At 35.0% G+C, this 22,683-nt stretch overlaps 1 protein-coding gene across 9 annotated transcripts in view; it reads left to right on the top strand.

Moving 5' to 3' along the window:
- LOC149424418 (pseudouridylate synthase RPUSD2-like) overlaps nucleotides 1–22,683 on the top strand; it is a 567,139-nt gene that overhangs the window by 519,202 nt on the left and 25,254 nt on the right. For all 9 annotated transcript variants that reach the window (XM_089651541.1, XM_089651542.1, XM_089651547.1 and 6 more), the window contains 2 exons: nucleotides 9,586–9,808; nucleotides 22,386–22,473. In XM_089651541.1, coding sequence (XP_089507667.1) covers nucleotides 9,586–9,808; nucleotides 22,386–22,473 — 311 coding nt within the window. The remainder of the gene's footprint in view (nucleotides 1–9,585; nucleotides 9,809–22,385; nucleotides 22,474–22,683) is intronic.

Raw genomic sequence — 22,683 nt, 5'->3', positions numbered from 1 at the left:
GTGCCGAATCCTGTTTACTGACCTGGACTTAATTAACTTACAAACACATTTGTTTTCGTTTTAGATTTACCAAAGCGTATATAAGAATAGGATTAGGCCCATCTATATTGTATCGACATACCGCGTGTTAGGAACGTTGGTCTTCTGGCAATAATTATAACAAACTTTTTATTAATTTTTTAGTTTCTATCAGTTATCTATTATGTAGATAAATAACCATTCTAAACCATTATGAATTTTCTATTTGGGTATTTTAAAGACTACGTTTTGTAAAAATCATATTAACGGACCTTTTTATTCATTTCACTCAATAAATTCCCAAGGGGATTTATGTAATAAACTGGTATGTGGAAAATGTCTTAAATATTTAATAATATTTCTCCTCTATCTGCGTAAGTTATTTGCCCTTTTGAATTGATTACCATGGTAATTTTTTCTTCGTTTTTATCAGAGCAGAGTAGTGGATGTTATGCAATAAAGATTTGGATCGTAGGCTTCATTACCTTTTCGGTCCTGAATGCCTCAGTGAGCGTGCCAACCATTTGTTGAAAGTGTCGGGAGATTTATGTTGGCGATAAAGAGTTTAACAAGCTTTTTCTACGACTGTATCGTGACCCCAGCTATCGTACTCCACCTGGATAATGAACATTATCGCATACTTCCTGAAATATCTCCTATTATTCATTTGTCACATACTCTGCGCAGGTTTCTTGAATGTGGCCATCTTCGAGTCACGTAGCAAAATGGTAAACTGTTTAATGTTTTTCTACGACTATATCGCGACCCCGGCTATCGTACTTCACCTGGATAATGAACATTATCTTATACTTCCTGAAATATCTCCTATTATTCATTTGTCACATACTGCCTAGGTGTGGCCGTCTTCACGTAACAAATTGTAAACCGTTTCAGGTTTTTGGGGTTTATTTTTATTGTGACGGCAGAGAACTGTTTAAAAACTTTTCACCCGGTTTTTTACCCTGCTTTGCTCCGAGTTTCAAGACTCTTGAAAAAAAAACCTTTTCAATTAGGCGTAATTTTTTTACCTGGATTTTACATAACTCCGTAGATCATGATGGAATTGAACTAACTAGCTATCATGCGCCTTTTTCCCGCAGGGGTATGCAGAAAGAATGGACCGCCAAACAACAATCGGTCTTGACACACTTTCCGTGCTTCATTCACATTCAAACATCGTCTCATACACACTCATGTTATTGATGATCCGACTCAACTATTTGGTTTACTTGATTGGTCCATGTCTTCATTTGGCATCTCCGACTAATACCATCCACCTTCGCGTCATATATTATCATTAAACTCCTTTCTTCGTTCATTAGCTCTACATGCCCAGACCATAATCTGCTCTTTACGCTTCAGCCTTGCATTATTTTCAATTCTTAATATATATATCACACGATCATACATGGGTTTATCACACAAACGTCTAATTCCTACATCATTCAGTATATTTGTATATATTTAGTAAGTTTTCAATTCCTAAATCTGTTATGCCCAGCCGCTAAATGTAAACCTTTGCAAACGGAAGGATTACAGCGTTGTATTATGTGAATCCACTCCTCGGTCTCAGGGCGTTGCTAAGTTAGTTCCCCGCTAAATGATAATATGTTGCGTTACCCTTAAAGAGCTTCTAAGCCCCATCAGTACCAAAACTTCATTTTGAATAGTTTAATGACTGGATCTAAATTCTAAGTTTCCTCAACCCTCGAGTAAATTGAGCTCCTCGCTACGGCGCGGCGTAGAGGAGGGGTGGGCGGTAGCCATGGCCGGTCAATCAAGTTGGTAACTCGGTCTTATATTAATGCAATACGGGGCTATATATCTTCCACTATTGCTTCTTTCTGGATATATTAAGCCAAATATAAAATTTTATCTCAGCTCCCGGAATTAGGGCGAAATCTACCAAGACATTTTAATGTGCATGATTAACGTTTGAAGAATTTCGAATGGAAGGTAATTGAAACGTGAAATTTTTGCATTAATAAATTTTTGTTGTTTTTTTTTTAATTTAATTAATTTTTTGTATTATTTCTTAATTAATCTTAAAGTTCTTGAACATTGTCAAATTATTAAAATAATCATTGTACACGGAGTTCCGCGGTTTTACTCACATTCTGACATTTATGTCTTCCCATCTCCCTACCCTCCCTACTTCTTTCAGCCTTCTTTCAAGCCACTAACTGGGCGCAGTTGGGCCTTTTGAGAGTTAATCGCATTTGAAAGAATCGTGAAGTAATCACGTCTTTATATTTTTAATAATAATTTTTTTATTAGTTTTTATTAAAATATACACATTATAAAATTTAATAAATCATGATCATTAAGAATAGATCCATTGCCAATGTTAGTGAGAATAGAAGCAAATATACCGCAGTTTTGGTGGCTGTGCGGAAAGAGCCGACGATTCACGAGGCTGGCTTAGTAATTCGTCACTCCGCGCAAGATCGTCATCCCGTCTTGCCACACTTGCTATGAAGACGAAGAAAAAATACGTTTCTCATCAAAAATAAGATTTATTCATAAATATGTCCTTAAGGTTTGTAGAATTCGTGTAGACTGTTCGAGACTGTGACATTTTCAATTCCGGGTCTGTCGTAAGATCGAAAGATGTGGCAAATGGAAATAGATGAGATATATCTGATCAGTAAACACTGCTAATGCCATTTCAACCAACGTTTCCAGTCCGATTATACGGGACGACACTGAAGACCATCTGTATTCAATGACAATCACAAGTACCTATATCTTTATTCTGGTTATTTTGAAGCAGGTTTTAAACAATATATCCAGAGTCTACAAAGTATCATTATAAATGATAATCCATTTATAAAGTAGATCGCTGACGGGTAATATTAGTTACGAGTAATACTGTCTATTATATCATATATGGCAAACGTTATAAAGCGTATTCATCGCAATAATTGTATGGCCAAATCGGTTCGACGCGAACGAACGAAGCGTCGTAATTTACCCGCAAATATATTGAATTTCAAATTGAATAATTTCAATATTTATTCAAAATTTACTCGCAAGGTTATACAATAGCTGTTAATATTCCTCCTTTTCCACACGAGAAACCATACTAATTTCATTACATAATTTGGTACAGCATAATGGGAAGCATATTCAGATTCCTGCGTTCGTATTCGAAGCATTATGTTGCAAGCTCTTTTGTTACGAGCCTATACATAATATCTTACCTAGAAAAACTGATGAGTGATGTAATTGGCATGAATAGGCTTATGACTGTTACGTCCTTTTTAAAGCATGAAAACGTATTATCTCACTCGTCTGTTAAAACAAGTATACTGGTCGCTACGTTATGACTCTCCCTCTTTCTCGTAAACGATGCATTTATTTTTAACAGAATTAACAGAAAGAGAGCTTACCACGAAGCTCTCAGTGGCAGTACCGCACGTAATGAGCTTTTTCTACTTTACAAGACCTGATGGCATGTTCTTGTAATCAGGTTACTTTTTATACTCAGAATTGTTTAAACAATATTTTCTTTTCTAATTCATCGTTATTACTACAATATTCGAATACCACATTAGAATCCAACCATCTGGAGCCAGTGTGATTATTTTATCATTTATCATCTCAATTATCGGAGTATGTTGTAAAGTTGAAGTTATCAGTCAGGGGAAGATTTGGAGGAAGAGGAAGATGGGAAATGGCTCTCGTCATCATCAAAGGCTAAAACGGTTTCGATTCTCTCGCCAGGGCGATATTGAAAGTATCTACCACTCTAGAAATTGGATTGAAAAAAACTACAATATTATATTGAATGAATAATATATTGAATGAACATTATATAGAATGAATATTATATTGAATGAATATTATATTGAATCCTGTCTCCCACTCCCACATCCGTCCTGTATACTCAAAAACACATATATTCTTGTATAATGCATTATATAGGTGTATTACGTTTGTTCTACTTCCATTTTATACCTTTTTATACTTGTTACTTAGTTCGGATTTTAAATTTGTTACTTAGTCCTGCTTTTAATATTTTAGTCTACATTCACTAAATACTTAGTTGTATATTACCAAATTAACCATCTGTGAACATTTATAATTGGTCTGTTTCTTTTCCATCCTCCTTTGTATGTCAAATTAATATTAAGACTGTTTATGTTTCTTAAAACAAATAAATTAATTAATTAATTATTTGTGAATTAACAAAGATAATCAAAGAAAATTTCCATTAATTTATTTTTTTACTTTTTACGTTTTCACTGCAATGTACGTACTACAACAAATTATTAATTACTTGTAAATAACTACAATAATGTACTGTACACTACTCTTCCAGGCACAAGTCAACGCTTACACGGAAGAGTAGTATTCAAATCTCATAATATGTACACACCTAATTTCAATACTTTTCTATGTGTACTTACCTTATTTCTTAAATAAACTAAAAATATATAGGGTGTCCGGGGGTAAAGTGCGCTAACTTCGGGAGATGATTCTACATGATGGTTGAAGTAAAAGAGATAAATAACTCTTTTCGAAATTCCAATGTTTATTATCCCATACAAAAATATTTATTTTCCTATACAATCAATTCATCTTTTATACCTAAAAACATTATTAATTTCGAAATTTTTTTATTTATTTTTCTACTTCTAAAATCATGCAGAATCACCCCCTGAAGTTGACGCACTTTACTCCAGGATACCCTATATATACTTGGCTTGCACCCATGAACTCTGGATTTGCAGTCGGTGATCTTAGCCACCCAACCACGTAGGTGTTCGAAGGCCGTAGAATGTAGGTATATTAAATATGCCAAGCCTAAAAAACGCCGTGATATTGAGTAATTCTCCTATTTTCCGCCTTTTCCCGTTGGGGCCGTATAATCACGTAACAATAAATCGTTCACCCTGTATTTTGCATCATTTCTTTTGGAATTGAAATTTCACTAAATTCTGTGGTTCATTAAAAGGTCGAATTTTTCCAACGAACGTTACCTTTCAAACGTAAATTAATGTAGTGTTTATAACCGTTAAATCTGCTCCGCAATAAAATGTCTGTTTATACAACTTTAAAATAAAGTTCGTGGGATTGGGTAAATATTTGTGATTCGCATGTAATAAAAGCTTTTCTTCTGTAACATACACTTTTTTTTACCCGGTTACGCAAGAGATTGTGATAATATTAACTATATAAAATTTAATTATTATTTTTTGGTAAACTAATGTTTTTAAGACAAGATTTTTTTATGCATAGCCTTTCTCATATAAAATAAAGTTGGTTGTTTTCAGGTGAAAAAATGTAACAAGCAGTAATTGTTGAATGAAACACTAGTATATATTGAATAATTTCGCGGGTAAGAGATAAGCCGCCATAGCTCAGTGGTCAGAGCTGTCGACCGGAAATCGAAGGGACACGGGTTCGCGTCCCGTTGGCGTCGTGTATCTTTTATCAGGAGATTTTTCAATGTGGATGAGTGTTTCAGGCGAACAATTATTGCTTGTAAAATAATTGTTATATAAAATTTATTTAAGTAAATAAGATTACAAATAATTTTTTTGTTATTAAATTTTTTAAATATTTGCATACAATATGGCATAGTATCTTATTTTTAACTTTAAAACTCTTGAGGGTTATAACAAATTATGTTGAAATAGTTGATATAATCTAGAAATTCCAAACAGAAAGATCTGTGCAAATGTCATACATGAGTTTTCTCTGCGTCATACAAAAATATTCTGTATATTTAAAATTAATTTTACTTTCCGTGTTTGAATAATAATAATAAATTCGTTGTGTGTTCTCTGTTCATAATTAAATTAATTCTCATTCGAAAAACACTGTTAACTGTTGTGACAAAACCACTTATCAACAAACTGCTCTATTTTCATTAAGCTTATCTTTTTGTTATCAAAGTCCATTATGGCGGGATTTGTAAATTTATTTTGATTAAACTCCACCCGTATCAAGCTAGGGTTGATTACATTTCATAGCCAGTGCAAAGAGTAGTGCAACTCGGTTAGTGTGTGTTTGATGCGGACAATCGGCTTATTATCAATTTCAATTAGCCATCACTATCGAAATATCGTTATCCAACGTCCAAAAGCTTTGTTGGCGCGACGCTCCCCGACTCTATTCATTTGCTGTCTTTCTCAAATATGTTCGATATTCAAATCTATCTTAATGCATTGCACATTTTAAATATGTTCAATATTCCAATTTATCTTAATGCATTGCACATTTTAAATATGTTTGATATTCGAACCTATCTTAATGCATTGCACATTTTAAATATTTTAGATATTCAAATCTATCTTTATGCATTGCACATTTTAAATGTGTTCGATATTCGAGTCTATCTTAATGCATTGTACATTTTAAATGTGTTCGATATTCGAATCTATCTTAATACATTGCACACTTTAAATTTTTATAACAGTTGCAAGTTATATTCTAGTAAAACTACAAAAATAACTAGCCTCTTTAATGATTACCGCTCAAGGGTCTCATCTGCCCAAAATCAAATCAAATAAAACATGTATATACAGAATCAGCATTTGTTGATCTATTTTTTATTCCACAATATTTTTCACTGTAGTTTCTTATTCCAATAGAAGGTCTACGTGTATTCCAACAAGTCGTGAAATATGAACATAGCAATTTGTTAGTATTTTGTTTGGAAAATCAAAACCTTCAAAGCTCATCACTCATATTTCTATTGTATATATTTGATTGATGTCATAAACATATTATTGATGATTTAATTTTATTGTCTTCAACTGCGTAAACTTTCTAACCTCAAATCATGTATCTATAAAGTCTGTACGAGTAGTTAAACTTTTTAGGTTTCCAGTGAAAAAAAGTACATACACTGTAAGCTTTTAAGTTTTATTTGAAATTCTTTCTGGAATATTGGGTAAAACGTTCCAAATGGCCCTCACTTGATTTCAAACTACACATAATTACAGATATTTTAGTAGGTATGAATTTCGTGGAATTTAAATTTAAAAGAGTTTGAGGATTTTTATCATATATTTATTTATAACTACCCAAACTATAAAATTTGTAGTATTGCTTGAGGTAGTGGATTTCAAAGTGATATTCAAAGTCATTTTTGAGACTGGCCCTTAACAGATTCTTTACGGTTTCTATGAAAATCAAAAAGCTTTCAACTGAGATTTCGTTTAACTTATTTTATAAAAAATATGACTTATTTGGTAAAATCCTAGTAAGCCCGGGATTTTGGCTGACCTAAAAGAACCTCTGTTATTATAGCAAAGCCGGCAGAAGCCACGTATTATATTTATACCATTACATCGCTGTACACATATTGGAAAAGGGTATAATCCTTTTCAGACCCACACGGATACTTACTAGCTCTTGTTACCAGTTGTTTTTTGTTTAATGCTTTTTGATTTTGTTCGCCTACAACACTGATTAAATTTCCAAACGCAGGATAAATGTCTTTTTGAAGTTAAATTTGCCAAAACTTGTTCAAATTATTATCACGCCGTATACTTTTTTATTCCCTTTATTGTGATTTCGAAAGCCTGGGTAGCTGGTAGAATATACATTTTAATCATTAGTCTGGATTTAAGAAGGTATTTTACTTCCGGCATTTTATCCTGCTACTTGTAACAAATTTTCAGAATGTTGACTGTCGAATCAATTGTACTGAACGATGGAAACGGGTCATCTCTCTTAGAATCCTCGAAGACTGTAAGATAAACTAGCGTAGTGTTACAAAACTATTTATAAACACGAACTTAGGAACTCGGCAGTAAAATGTCCGCTCCCTTCAACGAAGGGCGTGAGGCTAGTTTTTTTTATTGGCAATGCAGAAGCCTGCAGTTGTTTCATACTATCAACGCGTTGAACCATTGGTTATAGTGCCAACACCAAACTGTCATACGCCCCACTAAACGCTTCTTACTGGCACACTTATTCGCGGCAGGTACATCCTCATTTTTAATATGAAAACATTTCCCCTTGGCATTTTTGTTAAACCTTTGTTATTTTAGTAGGGGGCGCCTGCATTACTACTCGCCTTATTTAGTCTGACATTTTCAACGCTCTCCGCGTTTTATATTCTCCATTTGCAAGTTTTGAGTTAGTGAAATCGTACAGTAAAAAAATACATATTTTATATTGGACCCCGTTGAGGTAAGGTGTACTAGATTCAAATTAACGAGTGATTTCTGACATTATTTGAACTAAATGAAGTAAATGAAATTTTGGAATCTGGTGACTTTTTTTGATGATGACAAAAAAAAATCTTCCACACCTCGTCACTGGTCACTCAGCCAAGTGAACGTACCCAGACGCAACAGATTTGTTTAATGTTTTAAGTATTTTTTTTAAATATCACAGGAAACCAACATTTTATTTACATTTTTACTCCAAATAATACCAGGAATCACTGGTTATAAAGTAAGTCAAGTACGTCCCTTAACATCCTTTACAGTGCTAAACCACCCATCTCTTGCAGGGGTACTTTTGAAAAAGAACCTTTAAAGCGCGATACGAATAAGCTGTGTATATCGTGCGGGTACCACCCCCGAGGGATGGCTTAATAAATTGGCTGTGTCCGCGATGGTTATCTGTTAGTCCTTCTATTTTAAGCGCCCTTTTTTCTGTTTGTCTGACCTCCGAAACGCAAATGTTCATCGCGATAGCACCTACTGCCCCGGCCATAGTAACAAACCACTGTTTAACCAAAATAAACGTTGTTAAATAATCATTCCCAAAGTCCCAAGCATCAGGTATACTGTCCTTAAATTTACATAACTTCTTTTGACTACATTACTTAATACCACGCTGTATATTTTCACGGCGTGAAATAATAATGAAACACTTTTTTTTACTCTTCCGAATAAATATTGTATGAGTTGATTTTACATTAATTTATTGTAGCTTAAGAAGTCTGCTTCATTCAGCAATTTGCCCCGAAATCTTCAGAAGCCCAAAAGCTTTTGACTTTCCGCGCGAGTGACCCTCAAAGATGTTGATGATTACTCAAGTATGATATTATCTCCATCGGACATAACTCAACTAATTTAGAGTGAAGTGAATTAATCTCAGTCATACATCACATCTTAAGTACTTTATGATGCAGAATCTTTACGTTCGAAACGATCCACACTTACAATCAATATTTAAGATGGTGTTTGTTTCGTTGTGAATATAATATGACGCGTAAATGGATGGATTAAGACGTCCAACAAATACTCAAGTCAGGTGATATCAAAAGTATAATGAGGGGATGGTGAATTTCTATAAAACAAGTGGTGTCCGTCAGTATTGGGGTGTTTTGGGTGTCATCCTCTTTTGGGAAAGTGGCCTGATGGCTGATTAATATGGGATACAGCATTGTAGGGTGGATGCTACCCTCACTTCTCAACCTCCTCTTTCTTTTTTCCTTCCCCTCCTCCACAGCCTTTAGCCTTTCGGCAAGAATTGCTGTAGTTCCGCTGGTTTCAGTCAGTTGGAACTGCGTCGTAAAAAATATGATTTTTTCCAATTGTTGTATGTGTGATCACTATCCAGTTTAAAATACTAATTTATAATGTTTGGTTTCAGGTCTCCGCAAGGTGTATCCGTACTATTTCACATTCACCACCTTCACGAAGGGGCGCTGGGTTGGTGAACGCATCCTTGACGTGTTCGCGCGGGAGTTCCGCGCGCACCCTGCCGCCGAGTACGAACGCTGCGTGCGCGCGGGTACGCTCACCGTCAACTACGACCGCGTACCGCCAGACTACCGCCTACGCCACAACGACCTGCTGGCCAACGTTGTACACAGGTAAATCGCACTCATTCGCCCGTGCTATCTTATGCTAGCCTGATACCTGATACCAGGAACAGCCATTGAACGTCATTGAACACTTCAGAACTCTATTTATTATGATTTCATCGCCTTCGTCATTCGCAGGTAGTATCATCATAACTCTCATGCTAACCTGATACCAGAAGCAGCCTTTGAACGTTAAATTTCAGTGTACTGTAAGACGATTTTCTTTCACCCGTCGTCTGGTATAGTATTATTATGACTCGTGCTTTATGCTAGCCTGGTACCAGGAGGACCCTTTAAACAATGTTCCTATTTAATGGTACCGTTGCAGCGGTCATTCACAGGTAAACCCCTACACATTAACACCCATGCTAGCCGTTTAGCGGTAGAAGCTACAACCATATATCCATGTGTCCCATGCGATGATGCCTTTGCACTTTCTCACAAGCGCAGCTTTTAAACTATTTATTTGTCTGCCCGTAAGATGATTCCATTTCATTCACAGTTCACAGGTAAGTTATCAAAGATACTACCTGCACTTTATTGTACCCTGACATCGGAAGGTCCCTGAACCTGTTTACAGAAACTTAAAATAACAAACAGGTACATGTTTTATATCTGCCTTAAATTACTACCTTAACCCTTGCTCACTTATACTACGACAATACTTGTAGTAACACCTAGATGAAGACGTAATGAACCAGTAAAGATAGCTTTATCGCTAAGTCATGTTTGATGTGCTCTGCTGTATGATGTCCTCGCCCTCGCTATCTACAGGTACCTTAATCATACTATAATTCTGCACCATTTGATCCCAACAGCTTCTGACGTACCTACGACGTATGAATATCTCACAAGGATCCCTTTGTTGGCTGCCACCTCGATGCGGCTTGATTGTTGAGTTGTGGTCGCGTTATTGTCGACCAATCTGATATCTAGATTGTTTGATGTTTCGAGGTCAGTCGTGTTGATTGGTTGATGACGACTATCAATCAATTGACACTGATCTTTCGTCGGAAGAGTTATCAGAGGCAATAAGCAACCGGTGGCATCTCCAATATACTCGGTCCTATAATACTAACATCCCTTCTCTCATACTGAAGTAAGTATCTGTGTTTTATGGTAAATGTGTTTCTTTCACGATGTCGTATGGTGCTATCTCTACTCGAAAAAATAGGATCTTTCTACGGATAAGCTTACGTATTAAGTATCTTTACTATCTACTCTTTATTCTAGAACTGTGTTAATTACATAAAAATATGCTCGTATCTGGATAATGGAGGACTACGTTATTATTATTATTATATTATTTGAAATTAAATATTTAAAAGTCTAAAGAAAATAAACTGATTATTTTAACGTAGCTTAAAGGGATCCTCATTTCTTCGTCAACATTTTCTCAAAACAAAAGCCCTCGGTCTCCAAGGATTTTGCCATCTTTTCAATATGGCTTGAATTACGCAACACTGCTTTTTAATAATAAAAACGCCATCTGCCGAGAATTTATTCATTTCGCATTTCGAAAATTGTACATTATTATTTGTGTTCATTCGTTTTCAAAAAAAAATTTGGCGTCATCTGCCGTGATTTAATACTTTTTTATCGGTCAAAAGTTTCATCAGTTTCGCATCAAGTTGTCAAGGTTTTTCAATAAAATTACGCGTTGTACGGTTGTATTGGCATTATTCGGGTTTATTCAGCATTCTGCAGTGGGTTATGGTTTTCCCGTCGTTTTTTTCACGAATTTTCAGTTGTTCATGTTTCCGCGTACGATACTATCATCATTATTTGTTTCGTTTGTTTTTATTTTTCACTAACTCAGTTATCATTTGTTCACTATTAAATACCGTTTTTTGCAAACATAAAAATATTAATGGACGGGAAATATTGATAGTTTACTTTTGTAAAAAAAAATCCATTTTAATTTTTATCTATTTTAGTAAAATATTTTAAAATATTTATTTTATATTTATGTCCTATAGACCTAAAATTCCCACCACACTTCACAAACTGAAATAATATATACTATAAATACGTCTTAAATCAGTTAAAACAATTTAAATGCTTACCTAACTCATCCCTTATATTGTAAACACGAAAGTTATTTCCACAATGTTATGTGAAAAGTAATTTCTTCAATGTTATGAATTTAGTGTTATGTAATTGTGTTACAATACCTTTTTTTATTTTGAAGTAATCACTTTGACTGTCCAGAAAAGGGAAACCTTCCCAGTTGGACAGTCAAAGCTTAGTTATTCTGTAATTGTATTTATTAGTATCTATTAAATAAAAAAATAAATATTTTTTAATTCATTGATGTCACAATTGGTTTTATTTTGAATTTACGAAGTGACTTACTTTATGGACAAATTACAGTTTTTATCATTTTCATGATAAGTGTTACGAAATAAATTAAATGTTTTTTACGTACACTTAATTCATCGTGAAATTTCGCACTCATTTTATAAATAAGTGCAATTAAAAAGACCATTATTTTGACAATCATTTCCAAATCACGGGCACTTTTTATCCGCACGCATGGGCTTGTGAACGACGCCTGGGCGGTTTGTCATTTCGGCTGAAGGGCGGAAATGCTATTGAGGGCGGCAAGACCTGAGAAGCCGCCCGCCGCTAGCCGCCCAAACCGCCCAAGCCGCCCAGTGTCGGCAGCGTGTTACTTGTGACAGTGACAGATAAACTTTAATAAGCCGACCTTAATATCTGCCCCAAATGTGCCACACTTCTAGTCTAAATGTGGGTACCTACTTTCCCCCTTGACCATTAATGATGTTAGTTTATTACTATTTCCCTAGCTTTTTATACCTCTCCCCTTACGAATTTTTAATAAATTACCAGATGTTGATTTGCTTTTGTATCAAATTTAATTTTTGTTTGAATTCTCATTAATTATATTTCTCTGTGTATTTACTTTTATAAACTTTTGTGTTATTTCACGCAGATAATTTGAATAATCTTAGTGATTAGATCTGTCTTGTCAGGAATATTTCTCGACCTTTCCCCCCACCCTTTTTCGGTATCATTCCACAAAAAATGGTAGTGATATAGTTCCACTGACTTCGGCCTCTATCACATAAAACACAAAATCTATCAACGTCTGTCGTGTTTATGATTTTGGATATTAGTCAATCTTTATAAATGAATTACTAATTAATTAATCACATAAGAAACATATATAAAATAAAATTATTGAAAACAATATATTTTGCACTTTGCCAATCAATAATAAAATATGGAATTATTGCTTGGGGAGGAGCAACAAACTCAGCTATCGATAACATATAAATCGCACAGAAAACGATCTTAAAGGTAATACTAAGAAAACATAGACTGACTGATACAGACCAAATATTCAACAGTAGTTGTGACATACTAGATATACGCCAATTATACGTTAGAACAATACTAAACTACGTTTTTGACAATAAAAACAGATTTCAACATACAAAAAATATCACTAACAGACCAGTTAGACAAGCGTACAAAGAAAACATAAAAACTCCGACGGTAAATACAAGCTTTGGACAAAGACACTATCAATACCATGCTTTAAAAGCTTTAAACAGTCTTAACACTTGAAAATTAAATTAAGGGAAAAAAAATTAGAAACAAAATTACAAAATGGATTAAAGAACAAAATAGACAAAATTACCAAAATTTCATAATATAAAATAATAAAACCTTCACGTAACACACAAAACCAATATAAAACGCACATCACTTACAAACACACAAGATTATATATATTTCTCTTTAAATGTATTATGTATATTATTTTTTTTATATTATAAAATGAAGGCCTCAGCACGGGTAAGCCACCCAGTGAGGTCAACATTACTAGATAACTATGAAATCTAAAAAAATATTGTACCAAAATAAAAAAATAAAATAAAATCCCAACATTGTTTATGCCCAGCTCTATAACAAATAGCAATAAAATTGTTTGTATCACGTTTTTATTTTTACATAACACCTACACCTCAATTAGTCAATATTTTTTTTGTATTTTGTCGTATTCGTGGTATTACTATCTTACATTTTCACATGGAGTTATCGTACAACGTGTAACTTATATTACAATAGTTCTGAATGGTAATAGCTTTCGCCGACAAAATACGGCTGAATTAGGATATTGACTATTTCGGAGTTCCCTCTAAATGGTTTCCACTGACAGGCAATAATTCCAAAGTGAACCTCCCAATCCCCTTTCCTCCTTTCTACCTCCCGCAACCTGTCTTAACACATCCCTCAAACCTCGTGAAACATGACGAGAATATAATGTCAGCTAAGTGTTCATACACTGACGCATGTTTTATGAGCTCCATTTTAATAATTCTGTCAAAAAGAGTTGTCAATTGAAGTGATATTGTTCGTACTTTTAAATGCCTTATAATTTACGTGCTGACGAATATGAATTTGCTGATTTTTTATTATAGCTTCAATTCGCTGGGTTTATTTTTGAGATCTTGTGTGGTGAATTCAAAGGGGTAATATAAACAAATATGAATTGTATGTACGTGTAATGTTTCAAATAACACACGTTCATTATAAAATAAAAGTAGCGTATTGTCAATTCACAACCGCTGTACTTGACATTTCGACGGTTCCAGCGAACATTTTCGGATTCACAAATTGGAAAATTTTCATGACAGCTGTTAATAGTTGCCCTTATAATACAGGGTTTTCCAATAAGAGGTGTTATTTTGATATTCAATCGTAAAAGATCAATGGTTTCGTTGCTTGTGTGGCACGTATCGCCGTCTTGTTGAAAGTAAACGTTGTCTAGATCAATACCATCCGATTCCGGCCATAAAAAATCATTAATCATTTCTCGATAGCGCAATCCATTCACCGCAACTGTTGCTCCAGCCTCATTTTCGAAAAAGTAAGGTCCAATGACTCCGCCGGACCATAAACCGCACCAAAAAGTCACAGGTTGAGGATAGAGAGGGTTTTCAACAATAACTCTTGGGTTTTCCGAGCCCCAGATGCGACAATTTTGCTTGTTGACGAAGCCACCGAGGTGGAAATGGGCCTCATCACTCAAGATGATTTGCATTTGATTCACTCAAGTGAATTTTTATTATTTCAATACGTTGTTGAAGAGTGTATCGTTCCATTTTTATTAATGGCGTAGTTTCTACTTGTCAAATGTCAAAAAATGACAGCTTCAAAAGTAACATCTCTTATTGGAAAACCCTGTATATGTGCACTAGTCTAATGAAATAAACATGGATTTTGCAAATTATCAAAACAATATTTTATCCCGAAGGAAGCAAATACTTTATGTGACATCATGTTTTAAATGAAAAAACACACTAAACTATAAATGATAATCAAGCAGGTTTCGCTTATCTCGAACTTCATCAGGGCTTATATATCAATTGAAATAAATATTTTATTTGTTGCTTAGGTAATTTAAACGTGTAGAAATGCAACTTTAAACAGCTCTTATAGTTGCAAATTTGCTTATCTGACATTCCAAAAATTTTGGTAGTCCGTGTATCAAACAGAATTACTTTCTACGGATTTACACAGTATTCTGTAAACAGGTGTAACTTTCCAATGATTAACAAAAGTATTACAATATGTAATTATTTCGAGCGTTTCATAGGGCATTGAACCACAAAATAAAGCTCAGCCGGCATTATTATATTTCATACCGCCGCCGAAGCCTTTTCGTCCTTTTCGCCATGAATACACGCCTGGCACGACAATAGTCTAACGGTTTAACGACAATCGGAAGTCCGCCAATCACTGTATCGAGCGAGTATAGAAATGGGCGCTGTGGTGGAGCCTTTTCAGGGCATTACAACCAACACTAGACGCTACTTTCCCGGGACATTAGTCACATATTACGGGTTACTCAATACTCAATGCCCAGTCCATTATAATATCTTCCCAAGCTTTGTTATTAAAATTGGAAGAACTAATGATTTACGCTGTGTGAAAGTCAAATAGTTAAGATAAATTGGATTTCTTATGATATGTTTCCTCTGATGTATACGGCATTAAATTTCCACTTCTAAAACAATAACAAATGCTAAAAACATTCCATTGATTCTACTTACTGTGACTACATTTTCAAATCATTGTACCATCAATTTACCCTAATGAACTTTTTTGTAAAAATAAATGTCTATTATACCAGCTTGTGTGATATTATTATAATTGGATATGTTTAAACTGTGTTGAGTACCTACCCTATAATGCTATAAAAAAACAAGATTAACATAGTGACCTATGTCTTTTTAAGAACACGAATAATACGAGCTTCGAGTAACTACATAATAATTGACAAATCAGTGTTACTTTTGAAAGATTGACACTTTGTATGTGGGAAACTGTCACCCGTTATAATATTTTGCCGACTGTCAACTAATTCCCCGCCTCCATTAATTCCCTCAGCGCAGAATATCATTTTCATCGAAAATATTGTTCCCGCGTCGCGCGAAGTGTCCGGCGGTGTCCGGTGTCCGGAGTCCTGAGCCCGATGTCGGCTGCCCGATGCCCGATGCCCAATGCCGGCTGCCCGGTGTCCTTGTAGCGTACAATGTATTTGCTAAACAGACGGCGGCACTTCATCTGTTGGCGGCTGCCATCGGATAAACGAGACAATTAGCCCTAAATCGTGCGCCAGTTGTTTAACAGGGAGCACTCGCGTGGACTTACCGCGCTGCCGAGTACATCACAATCATCATTGAAATTTATAGAATTTACATAATAATCGACAAATAATAAAGGTATTTAAAATAATGCATTTTAAATAACGCTGCTCTCAGATTTAATGGTAAACATCAATGCGTAATTCAAATACCAGAATCGTTTTTAGTGTAATCAGATTAAATGAAATCGAGTAGGTACTTATTTAGTGTAATCAGATTGATATCGTGTATTAACCCAATGAAATCGACTAGGTACTTATTTAGCTCGTTAAATTATATAAATCATTTTCTATTGTAGGTACTGTTATGGGTACATACCATAAAATAATAAAAAATCCCCATCGCATGTTTTGTACGATGCTATTTCTGACCGAGACCAGAGCGTGAAGTTAGGTAAGTACGGTTCGCACCCCACTCAGTTTTGATTACTTCATCATCCAATGTGTAAAATTTTATCGAGCGTCCCTCGTGGGGTCACCATCTTCCACACACTAATATAAGTGGTAAAACCGCCGAGGTTTCATAAAGTGCTATAGCCAGGTCTCCCTATTCTCTGTGCCCCATTACTTAGCCCGGACACGGACATATTAGACAACCCAGTCCGTGTATCTGCTAATGCGACAATGGAACTGGGGCGCTTTAGTTCGTCTCTAGTGATCAGAGTTTATGTGACAGCTCGCTTGTCAAACTTGCCTCAATTTGCTGAAAAGGGTCCCGTCGTGTTGGACGTCCAAATTTCATTATTAATACGTGTTTCCATCTTTGGCTGACAATAAAAAATACCTTATTTATTTGAACTGTACGGTCATTCCGAGAACCACAAATTACTTTGCTTTTGCTTTGCCGTTTCTATGTAATCATCTTTTGGAAGCCATTCACAATATTGCTGTCGAGATATCTACAAATAAATTGCCACATAAGTTGGCAAGCATCTATTATGTCCCAGCTCTTATTTTGATTATGTTATGTTCACTTTCTATTGATACGAATATAAACCGTTTTGTGTTTGCGATACTCCATAGAGCCTTTATATAGCTACTTATTATACATACTGACTATTCATATTATACAGACTGTATACCTACTAGTGTAGGTAGATTCTGACTGTATACATACTGAATGTATACATACTGACTGTATACACACTGACTTTAGACACTGACTGTAGACTGACATAGTAACTGTTTATATTACACAGACTGTATACTCGTACTTACTGACTGTATACATACCTACTGTATACATATCGACTGTGTACATATTAACTGTATACATACTGACTGTACATATACTGACTGTATACATACTGATTGTATATATAGTGACTGTACATATTATACTGACTGTACATATACTGACTGTACATATACTGACTGTACATATACTGACTGTATTCATACTGATTGTATACATAGTGACTGTCCATATTATACTGACTGTATACATACTGACTGTATACATACTGACTGTATACATATTGACTGTACATATACTGATTGTATACACACCGACTGTATACATACTGATTGTATACATGCTGACTGCCCATATTATACAGACTGTCCAAAGAAGTGAAGCTAGTAGTCCACAATGGAGTGCTGTTACCTACCCTAATGTATGGCATTGAGGCATGGAACTGGCAGAGGAAGGGTGAAAGTAGACTGAATGCTGTAAAAATGAGATCCCTAGCGTATGTTTGGTAATACCATGTATGATCGTGTGAGAAATGTGGAAAACCGCAAAGATTGCAAGGCTGATGTAAGCGTAATGAGTAAGATTAAGAAAGGGACGCTTAGATGGTTTGGGCATGTGGAGCGAATTAATGAAGAAAGGAGTGAAAGCAGAATATATGACGCAAGTGTAGAAGAAGAAGTAGAAGAAGTCGGGAACGCCCGAGAAAGACATGGCAAGATTGAGTCGGACGATGTATGAATGTGAATGAGGCAAGGAGCGTGTGCCAAGAACGAGTTGTTTCGCGGTCCGCCCTCTCTGCCCACCCCTGCGAGGAAACGGTGTGATGTTTAGTTAGTTAGTTTTATATTATATATGTATTTATTACACATAAATTTTACATATTTATGATACACCTGTTATGAAGCTTCTGCCTTTCAGTTATGAACTTTTTTTATGTGACGGATAATTTAAGCTCATCGTATTTCAAAATATATACTGTTAGAACAAAAACACGCTGGCGATGGGGAAGCATCTCTCTACGTGAGGGCTTCATGTAAATCTGTCCGAGTTCACGTATTATGCTGACGGGAATTAGCGCAGGTAAATGATTTCCCCAACAGACTTCCCCTACTCCGACAGAATGGGAAACATTCCAATGCCACCGCTTTGTTTAGTGTATCTTTCATTGTTCTGTAATAGATTTAGTTATCCACTAGATATTTCTTTTTAGAATTGGGGTAATTAATTCACCGTCAATGATTTTTTAACATAATCCACCTAGCCTAAGAATTTAATGCTGTCTGCTGAACGAGTAATCGGTTTACGTTTATTGAATTAATTTTCCCCAAATAACCCCGATTTAACTGAGAGATTTGTGTCCACGATGGACGATCCTTTTTTCAGAAAATCAATTAAGCACGGAAAATAATTTGCTCGATGCTCTAAAATCCGTAATCTCCCTTGCGTTGATCGCTGATTTCGACAAATTAATACGCCTCATCTAATTATATCAAGGGGATACTCTGCGCAATGATTTTTAAAATATAAATTCATTAAAATTTGTAAATATATTTAAAAATAAAAATGTATTAGAAAAAGTTTCATTCAGAACTTTTCTTTCCATTGACTGAATAAAGTTTTTTTTCAATAAGTTTTGAATCAGCTTATTCCATATTTAAATATTATTTATACGGAAATAGAATTATTTCTACCCACATAAAAATAAAAATAAATATTTTTCCTGATTATTTTTTTCTTCATTTGGTTCGTTATAACCGTTGTCACATATTGACTGAGTGCAACGATGTCCTGTTTTAACTCAACCGTTTTTTGCATTTCATCTGTTTGTAAATTTGTTCTGTTTCCATTTCAAGGTGGTTGCTGTTTTAGTGGTTCGGTAAACATTATTTTATCAAAAGTCAAATCGTAGTGTTTACCTGGACTTTATTTTTCACATTTTTTAAAATACATATTATCATACCTGCCAGAAGAAATTTTGAAAAGAGAATTTTCATGCATATAGTGACGTTTCAATTCAATTCAATTTTGGACAAATATCTTATTTGATATTTAAAAAAATTTTACTAGTAAATCTTATGATTTACAATTAAGTTGGTGGGTATTTAAGTGCCTACTTAAAAATCTTATAATATGTAATTAAGTATGTCGGTATTTAAGTGGCTACTAACAAATCTTATGATTTAAAATTAAGTATGTAGGTATTTAATTGCCTACTTACAAATTTTGTGATTTGTAATTAATTATTTAGGTATTTAATTGCCTACTTACAAATCTTATGATTTCAGAAGATTTTTTTATGTATTAAATAAGCGAAAATTAGAAACATACTTTTATGGACGTGAAGTCTATTGTTCACAGAACTGACTAGTATAATATTATAAAACCCATACGACTAGGTACAGTTTACGACTAGCTATTCTTATTCCTTCACAAAAGCTGCAGCATTTCGTCCTAATAATATTTTATTCACCGCATGGAAACATAACACGCTTAATATACAATATTTAGATGTAATTGGAAAATTGCTCATATTTGTTCATATAAAATTAATAGTTTTTATCAATTTACTTCCAATGAACATTGCTTTCTGACCTAAACTGATACAAGTATTAATGGCCTAAACTTTGTCAAACACCGATAATGGATTGAACCAGGTCGCCATTGATAGCAAATAGCAGGTAAGTAACAGATACTGCTTGTATCCATTAGTACATTAGTAGGTCTGTACTTCCTCTAATGAATAGGTAATTCTGGGAGTTCTGCGTTAATTACTTTTGTATCTTTTCACCCGCTTTTATTTTACTCGTGATTTAAGAGGTTGTTTTACAAGTTTCTTATTCCAGCGTTTAGTCCCTGTCGATGATACTTCATTGAATTATACTTTGGTCGTGTTTATTGTAATGAATTTTGCTTATTACCCCAATTAAAAATTGGAGGTTCTAGACTGGATGTTTCCCTTTGACCCGCACCACATGACAGAGAAAGAACCTCAATAATTAAAGTTTTTTTACCGTATCTGTGTTAATAAATGAGATCTGACATTGGCCTGCAAATCGAGATAACTTCCCCACAATGCAAAGTTAGTGAAAGGGAAAAGTTCGGAAGATACGAGTCCTGTGTGTTGAGGAAACTTTGCGGCGCTTGGAGGTGAGTTAGTCAATTATTTATTATTTCGGACACGTCTGAGCTCAACTTGAGTCTGAGCGGCTGCCCTGGCGAGGAGCTGTTCTGCCAGATGATGCGAGTAAAACTGTGGTCGCGCATATGAAGCGATCACGCATTCGTACGCGTATCCATACTATCCCCCGGTAAGTATATTTTTTTTATTCGTGATGCCTACCTGTACCCGATCTCTTATTCAATGTGCCTATCTGTACCCGATCTCTTATTCTATGTGCCTATCAGTACCCGATCTCTTATTCGTGGTGCCTATCTGTACCCGATCTATTATTCGTGGTGCCTATCTGTACCCGATCTCTTATCATGTTTTTTTACTGTAAAGAGATTTTAACTTTTGCTGAAATGTTGAGTATGCTTTCCCTATCCATTTATTATCTACAGAGAATAAACTTATTGTGACATTCTTCACTATGTATTCTACACAAAAACTATTCAAGAGAGCGTGTTTTTTAACATATAATACTATTATTTTGACTCTTTTTTTTGTAAATGAATGTTATTTTTATTAGATATGTATAAAACTAACCTTCAGGTGTACATTTACTAAGTATGGTTTTCAATACCCATCACTATGACAAACACTGAAACTTTTGCTAATTTACTTCATCCAATATCTACAACTCATTCTTCTTGCGTTCTTAAACCTTACTTATGTCAAAAGATTCGGTTATTATACTAATACCTACCCCTTGGTTTTGTTTTGTTTAAATGTTCTCACTACAATACTATGTTGACAATGATATTGCCTCTCGTATAATATTTTAACTTTCTTTTCCCCAAAAATACATTTTTTAAATACTTGTAAATGCTGCCACCTTAACCTATTTCTGTTTAACGGTGTTATAAATAATATGGGTATTGGAAATACAAATCTTTGTTATTATACGAAAATATCCTTGTTTGTGTACTGTTATATTCCACCTAAGCAATTTGTTTATCCACCCTATCAAATGTCACCATACAATGTTTCCCTCACGGAGCAAGAAAATCGTTCAGTAGTAATGCATTTAGTACGTAAAACCACCTCTCAAGTAACCCCGAGTCACATTATTCTCCTCGGTGGATTGAAGGCTTGTAGGCCAGCCACCTACTCACTATCATGATTCCTTCCTGTTAACTTATATTGTAAACTCCTGGCCAAAATAATTCACTACTTCTTGAGGATTTATTCCCAGCTATCTTCCCACGTTCCGAGGTTTTTTGTTTTTCCGCGTCGTTTTTATACGTGTCCATATTTTCTGAACTATCACAATTTTATGTACGGATTCCCTAACAATTTATACTATTCATACTTTAGTTTCATATGTTTTTATGACTTAGGCTGTGAGTGGAGTCATTTCTTTCTATTATTAATCGAGTTTTCGTAATACAGATTTTCACCTTCGTCCTGTTTTCCTTGTCCGATTGAACCTAACCTAACCGTCCTGCAAACCATGTGTTTGTTTTCCTCGGATCTGACGGTGGAACCATTACCTGACCGAGTCCACTTCCTTAACCCATGTCCGGTTTGCTAATTGTGCGTTGGATTGCAGACACGAGGTTCCGGTGACCTGCCAACCAATCACCGTGGTGCACATGGACGAGGATATTGTGGTCGTCAACAAACCAGCATCCATCCCCGTAAGTGGCTTATGAGACCGCCATCAGCTTCCACGCTATACCACGTGTGCACACACGGCCCTCTCTGTTCTGTGTTCTGTTCTGTTCTGTTCTGTTCTCCTGTATCTTGTGCATGACCGATATCCAAGACTAACCTTCATCTATTATAATCTATGTCTGTAGTTACTAACAGCATGTGTGTATGTATGTTATGTTGTTATCACTTATATA

The sequence above is a fragment of the Hesperophylax consimilis genome, chromosome 4 (assembly GCF_061612785.1).
Source record: "Hesperophylax consimilis isolate HC1 chromosome 4, BYU_Hcon_1.0, whole genome shotgun sequence".
NCBI classification, from domain to species: domain Eukaryota; kingdom Metazoa; phylum Arthropoda; class Insecta; order Trichoptera; family Limnephilidae; genus Hesperophylax; species Hesperophylax consimilis.
The sequence above is the reverse complement of the archived record's forward strand: the minus strand, read 5'-3'. Positions and strand labels throughout refer to the sequence as shown.